Consider the following 8,292-nt stretch of genomic DNA (forward strand, 5'->3'; position numbering starts at 1 on the left):
ACTATAGGAATTTAAATGTTGGAACCCAAAATGACCATTTTCCTTTGCCTTTTATTGATCAAATATTGAAAGGTTAACATGTCATTCTTACTACTGTTTTCTTGACGGATATTCGGGTTATTTTCAGATTTCAATTGCACCAAAAGATCAGGAGAATACAACATTCACTTGCCCATTTGGCACATTCGCATACCGACGTATGCCTTTTGGACTCTGCAATGCACCGGCCACATTCCAACGGTCTATGGTTAGTATTTTTTTTCTGATTTTATTAAGCATATCTTAGAGGTTTTTATAGATGATTTTACTGTCTATGGTGATTCATTCAAAAAATGTCTCTCTAACCTTTCTCTTGTCCTTAAGAGGTGTGTCGAAACCAACCTAGTTTTAACTCTGAAAAGTGTCATTTTATGGTTGGGAAATGTATTGTTTTGGGTCATGTTGTCTCATCTAAGGGGATTGAAGTAGACAAAGCAAAATTGATATTATTCAGTCTCTACCTTACCCCACAAGTGTGCGGGAAGTGCGTTCTTTTCTTGGCCATGCAGGTTTTTACAGGAGATACATTCAAGACTTCGCCAAGATCTCATCCCCTCTGTGAAAACTGTTGCAAAAAGATGTGTCGTTTGAATTTGATGAGTCATGAAAAACTTCTTTTGACAAACTTAAGAACTCATTTACATCTGCACCAATCATCCAACCACCAGACTGGAGCAAACCATTTGAGATCATGTGTGATGCCAGCGAATATGCTATAGTAGCGGTTTTGGTATAGAAAGTTGGGAAAGCATCGCATGCTATCTACTACGCCTCGCGTATTCTGAACGATGCCCAACAGAATTATTTTGCCACTGAAAAGGAGCTCTTGGTTGTAGTTTTTGCTTTAGAGAAATTTTGTTCTTATTTACTTGGTGCTAAAGTTATTGTTTATTCTGATCATGCAGCTCTCGTTTTCTGATGGCGAAGAAGGAAGCAAAGCCAAGGTTGATAAGATGGATACTACTCTTGAGCAAATTTGAGGTGGAAATCAAAGATAAAAGAGGGACAGAGAATCGAGTAGCTGACCACTTAAGCAGTATGGTTCACATTGATGAGGAGCTGAGCTTGCAAGAAGAATTTCCTGATGAGAAACTATTTTTAGCAAGCACATGATTACCATGGTATGTTCATATTGTCAATTATTTAGTTACTAATGAGTTTCCCTCTGAATTTTCCAAAGCACAAAGAGACAAGCTCAGAAGCTATGCTAAGTACTTTGTGTGGGATGACCCATACTTGTGAAAACACTGCGCTGATCAAGTCATACGACGATGTGTGCCTGAAACCGAGGTAATTCCTATCCTCACATTTTGTCACTCATATGCGTGTGGTGGGAACTTTGGAGCAAAAATAACGGGGAGGAAGGTGTTAGACTGTGGATTTTTTTTTCCATCCATATTTCGAGACGCTTACGTTTTTTGTAAGTCATGCGCTCAATGCCAAAAGACAGGTAACATATCCCAGCGAAAGAAGATGCCTCAGCAACCCATTCTAATTTGTGAAATTTTTTATGTATGGGGCATCGACTTCATGGGGCCCTTTCCTACTTTCCATGGATTCATTTATATATTACTTGTTGTGGATTATGTCTCGAAATGGGTGGAAGCTAAGGCCACCCGTATTGACGATTCTAAAGTGGTTGCAGAGTTTATCAAGCATAATATTTTCTCTAAGTTTGGGATTCCAAGAGCCGTCATTAGTGATAGAGGAACGCGTTTTTGCAACCGAACTGTGGCCAGTTTGCTGAAGAAATATCATGTGACGCACAAGGTCTCCAATGCATATCATCCACAATCCAATGGCCAAGCTGAAGTTTCGAATCGAGAAATCAAATCTATTCTAGAAAAAACAATGAATCCTACAAGAAAGGACTGGAGCTTGCAATTGAATGACGCTTTGTGGGCCTACAGAAACGCGTTCAAGATGCCGATTGGGATGTCCCCATATTGTCTGATTGTTGGGAAACCGTGCTATCTGCCAGTGGAATTAGAGCATAGAGCCTATTGGGCTATCAAGAACTTTAACATGCAGATGGATGAGAGTGGCGAGCATCGAAAGTTGCAATTGCAGAAATTTGAAGAGATTCGCAATGATGCATATGCCAGCTCCAAAATCTACAAGGACAAGACAAAGGCCTTCCATGACAAGATGATTTCTAGAAGGGAGTTTGAAGTCGGTCAAAAAGCTCTGCTCTATCACTCACGACTTCGATTATTCCCAGGTAAGTTGCGTTCTATATGGATTAGCCCGTCTGTTATTACTAATTTGTTTCCTCATGGTGCAGTTGAGATTCAAAGCTTCGATACTTCAAAGATATTCAAGGTGAATGGACAGCATTTGAAGCACTATTTTGAAGGGATCCAAGCACACGACGGCGAGGACGCACATGATCTAACACTCGATGCTCCACCAGAAATTGACTAAATCGCAACATACAGTCGGACTGACAACTCTAAACCAAGCGCTTTTTGGGAGGCAACCCAAATTTTAGTTTTTACGTCTTTATTTTTGCTCATTTCTTTTAAGAATTTCTAATTATTGTTTCAGATTATTAATTCTAATTTTTTTTTGTTGTTGTGCCTTCAAAATTAATTTTAATATTTTGTTGGATTTTCCAGGAATTTCCAGCCCTTAGTCAAATAGACAGTGCGCCCGCTTGATCATAGTGCGCACCCGTGCAACCCTTGATGCTAAAATTGCACAAAAATTTGAAGACTCGGTGCGCGCGCTCCACTATTCAACGCTCCTGCGCCCTAACACCCCACGAAAATTATTAAAAAAATGCGAACAGACAGCGCGCCTGCTCGATCTTAGTGCACGCCCGCGCGACACCTGAAGCTTTCCAGGCAATTAATTCAAAGTCTACGCGCGCGCGGCCCATCCCATTGAGCGCCCGCACATCCAACCCTCAGTCTCAAACCAAATATGTGATCCTCACGCACGCGCCCCATCCCACGGTGCGCCCACCTCGCTTAATTTTATACCTATATCTGCGTCTCTCCCTCACTTTCCTTCTTCAAATTTTACTCAATCTCTCCTACCTTACATCTTGACGCCATCGTTTCCTTGTCTAAATCTCCTATAAAAATTAATTTGGCCACCTTCGCAACCTCACATACATATATTTCCTCATCTCTTCAACAAGTTTCCATCATCGGGCTGTGAGCGCACGATCCACAGGGTGCCCCCAATTTCTGTTTGGGTTTCAAATTCCAGTTACCGCATCGTTCTTATCTCTATTACACTCCGGAGTAAGTTCATCGTGTTAAGAGTTCCCAGTTCTTGTTTTGTTGTATTCGTTCGGCGTGCTTGTCTGTGAAGCTATTGTGTAACGCCCCGTTTTTATCTTATTCGATGTTATATGAGATAATCAATGATTTCAGAATTCGAGATCGTACTTTTTATTGATCAGGGTCCTTTTTGCAATTTTTAGAAATTTCAGGGACTAAAATGCAAAATGGACTTTGTTATATTATCTACTTGGACTTAGTCTTCTCTTATCACCTTATCTCCTTCCCCAACCGTGCTCCCTCCATTGAAGTCGATCAAAGCTTCCCAAAGCTTGTGTGATTTCATTTCTAGCTCAATCCGTCCGATAGAATTGAATTCTGACTGGATATCTGCGATCACAGCGACGAGTGCTCCGTTTGGAAGTAAGTATATTGTATTTCTGAGAAGTTAGAATTTATTGATGTCGTCAGAAATTGTTTATATTCGGAGAGGATGATTATGAGTTAGCAGTGATCGTATATCTAAGACGTTTCGAAGATCTAACGACGAATGGATTTGTTATGAATTTTCTTGTGATTTTCGAAATTATTGATTTTGAGATATGTTGAATTTGAGTTGGGTTTAAAGTTTGAAGATTGAAATGAGTCCTTTGAGTTGTTGTATTGCTGTCTGCAATTCCGGTTTGATCAGTTATAGCCGTTATGCTGTCAGTTTGAAGTTTGAATTTCCGGAGTTCATGTTTTGAGTTTGAATTGAGTTTGATTGACTTTTGATATCGATATTGATCTATGAATTCTTCTGATAGATTGATTGAGAGTTCTTGGAGTTGCTAGAGTTGCATCTTTTGGTTCAGTTTGGAAGAGTTGAGCCGGTATTGTATCGATGTCTTTAGTAGTCGATTGATGAACTTGTTATTTGACTTGAGTTTGTATTGATTGAAGAATTGTTGTTTCAGATTGAAGAGATTGAAGCGACATAGAAGAGGTATAAGACGACTTCGAAATAAAATAGGACGATGAACTTGAATCGAGATTGATTCGAGTGTCCTAGACGAAATCACATATTGCATGTTTTGATTTCTTGATTGATTATATGATTGAATTGTATTGAGTGCATTAGATTACATATGCATTCATATTGAGCCTTGATTTGTTCAATTTGAATTAGACGATCTAGGGATTGTAGTCGAGTAGCTTGGTAGGCGAATTACTGAAAGAGTGGGTGCCCGGATAGCCAACTTGTGGCTAAGGGCTTTGATGACTCTTTATGTAAACAATCTTTTGTTTTAATATAATTTACACTTTTATCATGGCATTGACTTTATCTTTCTTCATATTGTTATATTGTGATATACTATTGTTGTTTTGATAAAGACCTTGAATATACTATAGTGTATGTAAGATGTGGTAGCGCATGGTGATGGCTATCATGAAACACAATCTTATAGTCACTGTATATTCTAAACTGTTCCTAGTCAATTGAGCCGTCCGATAATAAGGATAAGGATCGCTCGAGATTGAGACTAGCATTTGCGATGCCGAGTACCACGTTTCATTGGTATGGAACATAGAGATGTTCAAAGCATGCAAATGGATATTCATATGATGAATGATCGAACTACCCTATTCGGACTTTCCAAGTGGTTATCACTTATCGAGTGGATAAAGTCCGCGGTTTTGGTTGTACACCATTAGTCCTTATTACTTGAAGACTCTATATGCTAGTACTGTACTTTGACTCGTTTACCGACTCTATTGGGGTCATCAGGTGTCGGGATTGGGTGCAGTTACAACACATATAGGAGTCGATGCTTTGTTGTCAAGGATTCACCACATACTTGCGAGTGTGGATATCCTATGCGATCTGAGGAGATATTAGTGTGACAAATCTCTGGCCAGAGTACTTGATGTGTTTTAGGTTAATGGGTTATCCTAGTAACACATGCGATGTCACTATTTGATCTTCAAGATGTTATGCATAGTTATCGAATCTCGAACGACTCTCGATGTACCAATGGTTGTTGATTCGATCGGGATATATGGATGAAGGGACCGTACTGTACGCTAACCAAAATCTACTGGTTCTTGCAGGCACTATCAGTAATACCTAGGGAATCATGGGGCGATGTTGCTAGACGCTCTTACCATGATTCGATGGGTAAGTCGGAAATTGTTGTTCCGAGTCACAAGGAGTTGTGAGCCCACGGCTAGCTGTATTCCTGAACCATTGAGGGTTACACAAGTAATGGATTTCTAATCCCCGTTGAGATAGTTAAATTTAAAGAGTTAAATTTAATGAACAAAGAAGTAGGACTTATTATATCAGAGTAGAAGAGTAAGATTTCCTAAAATGACATAGGGATGGGCATTTTTGGAAATCACTGAATTCGGATTCAGAAAATTTATCTTGACTTTAAAAGATGCAGAAATGGTTTCTGTGCACATTGATGAAATTGGTTTATCAATCTGAGTCACGATGAATTTTATATTAATTTATGAATATGCAGGCTTTGCTTGTCAGGCTTTAACTTATGACTAATGGGCCCTAAGCTGTTAGCAGCCCACATTATAAATAAGTTATTGCAGTGCAGAAATTATATATAACAAGCCATAATTTTTGAAACCTAGGGTTCTCTCCCTATTGTGGCCGCCCCCCCCTCTCCCTCTCTGTGTCAGAAAATCCAGCCTGCAATTTTGAAATTGTAGTCTGGTTTAACGGATCAAATCCGTTAATTCTCTACGTAGAAACTTCTGATAGATTTTCTAGTGCAATCTATCAGAGGGATTTGATTTCTGTTCGTGGACCTGATTGAAGAATCGTTCGTTCATCAGTTCCTGGGATATACAACAAGAGCAGAGTTATCTGTTGGTGTCCATAATCTCGTTTCGAGATTCAAGGTAAAAATTTAATTGTTATTTAAGTTTTACACGCACGATTTAATCGTAAAGTTTTGATACCCATGATATGGAATCGTTCCATATAAAATTTTAAAACTTCCGCTGCATCGGGTATCAATTCTGATTGATCTGAACACCGTTTCCAACAGTGGTATCAGAGCCAGGTTGTCGCTCATATCAAACGATTAAATTAATCGATTGTACAAAATTTTTGGCCTCGGTTTTTGAAACAAAATAGAAATTTTAAAATTAAGATTTGATTGGGCGGGCAGCGATCTTCGCTGCCCTAGGGGCAGCGACGGGCTGACCGGCCCGGGATTGTCACGGGCGGCCCGATAAAAATTAAAATATTTTTAATTAAAATTTTGATTTTTAAAATTCTAATTTTGGTCCGATCGAAAATTGTTTTTGATTGGTCCACGAGGCGTCGGATCGAATTGTTCGAGTCCGAAAATTTTAAAATTGATTTTTGGATAAATTTGAATTTTTGGAAAATTTATAGATTTTATCCGTTAAATCAGATTTTATGAAATTAATTATTTTTGGTACAATTGATGATAAGATATGATCTTATGGAAATATTGAGTAAAATATGATTTTATGTATAAAATTGGATTTTATATGTAAAATATGATTTTATTTGATAAAAAGGTAAAATATGATTTTGTATGTAAAATAAGATTTTATATATGGAATATGATTTTATCCTTTTTAATTTAATTGTCACTGCATGTTATCCAATAAATTAATTTTTGAATTAAATATTATTGGATAAGGATGATCGATTGCCATGACCAATTTTGTAGGTGTATGTTAGGAAATTTACATTTGTTTTATTGTTGTTGGATTTATTAATGGGTCTGGTTTATGGCCCAATATGAATTATCATATGTAATAAAAGTGGGCCTGGTTTATGGCCCGTTCCCACCCCTTAAATATGTATCCCCTACTTGTCATCGTTATTTATTGTAAATACATTAGACTTAGTGGGAGATAGAGATTTGAAGACAAGGTGGGCCCAGCAGACAATAAAGACAGAAGAAATGTAAATTGGAAGCTCAATGTAATAGGATTGCATTGCATACTTGCATATTACCTAGGATTGGACTTAGACTCGTGATTGGCAACCACGGGTCAATTAGTAATGGAATCGATCATCCTAAAATAATATATGATATTATTGTTGTATGCATGTTTAGACTAAATTGTATGAATCCCGCAAGCATACAGAAATATGCATGATGAGACAAATTTTCAAAATAAAATCCCTCATTTTAAATGTGATTTAAAATTGATATCAAGATAAACAAAAGGGAATTTTAAATATTGTTAAAATATTCCTACATTCCATCAACGATCAATGTATGTGATGCTACCCGCGAATACGGTCCGGCTCATATTATTGGGGGGGCCCGTTCGTCGAAAAGCTGTACATTGGATTGACACATGTTGTAAGTTGGGTGGAACTCCCATGAGATTGGCTCATATTATTGGGGATCTACATGGCGACCGTCCATCACAACTTAATATTGATGGGTCATATTGACATGTCACAATAAACGGCGTCATATTATTGGGCTCTTATTGGACATGAGGTAAAAACGTGGAGGTTGCTTTGGAAGCAATTGGGCTCTACCTTTTGAAAATTATGGTTGGCTGATATTATTCGGGACTATGATTTGTCAATTGGATTCCATGTTCTCACTAAGGAAAAAGTTTCCCGTTTTCACTAGAGGGTGGTGAAATCGTTAAAATAGTGGGAGTGTAATTCATAAAATTAAAATTCGCCATATTTTATGTCTTAGTGAATTAATTAAACAAATCACTTATTATTGTCTGTTTCTTTTTCAGTATATCATTACAATGAATTCACGTAGTCCACTATTTGCAATTCTCGAACAAAAAAAACTCACTGGCGCAAACTATACGGAATGGTTCCGTAAGTTAAAGATTATTCTCACTTCGGAAAAGGCTTTCTACGTGTTAGAGAAGCCGCCCCCGAAGGAAGCCCCGGCTAATACAAGTTCGGAAGAGTTGGCCAAACTTGATTTATGGTGGGACCATGATATCAAGGCCAAATGCTACATGCAGGCTTCGATGTCTGATGAACTCCAGAGGCGATTTG

General features: G+C 38.1%; 1 protein-coding gene across 1 annotated transcript; it reads left to right on the forward strand.

The window, feature by feature from the left end:
- Positions 1–2,064: 2,064 nt before the first annotated feature.
- On the forward strand, positions 2,065–2,463 carry LOC140860870 (uncharacterized). The gene is made up of 2 exons (XM_073263874.1): positions 2,065–2,260; positions 2,324–2,463. The coding sequence occupies exons 1-2, from the start codon at positions 2,065–2,067 to the stop codon at positions 2,461–2,463; spliced, it is 336 nt and encodes a 111-aa protein (XP_073119975.1).
- Positions 2,464–8,292: the final 5,829 nt, after the last annotated feature.

This window comes from Henckelia pumila, chromosome 4 (assembly GCF_033568475.1).
Source record: "Henckelia pumila isolate YLH828 chromosome 4, ASM3356847v2, whole genome shotgun sequence".
Classification (NCBI taxonomy): domain Eukaryota; kingdom Viridiplantae; phylum Streptophyta; class Magnoliopsida; order Lamiales; family Gesneriaceae; genus Henckelia; species Henckelia pumila.

Coding starts and splice junctions, on each gene's coding strand:
- LOC140860870 (XM_073263874.1), top strand. CDS start 2,065: ATGCAGATGGATGAGAGTGGCGAGCATCGAAAGTTGCAATTGCAGAAA. Junction 2,261..2,323: donor ACGACTTCGATTATTCCCAG/GTAAGTTGCGTT, acceptor CTCATGGTGCAG/TTGAGATTCAAAGCTTCGAT.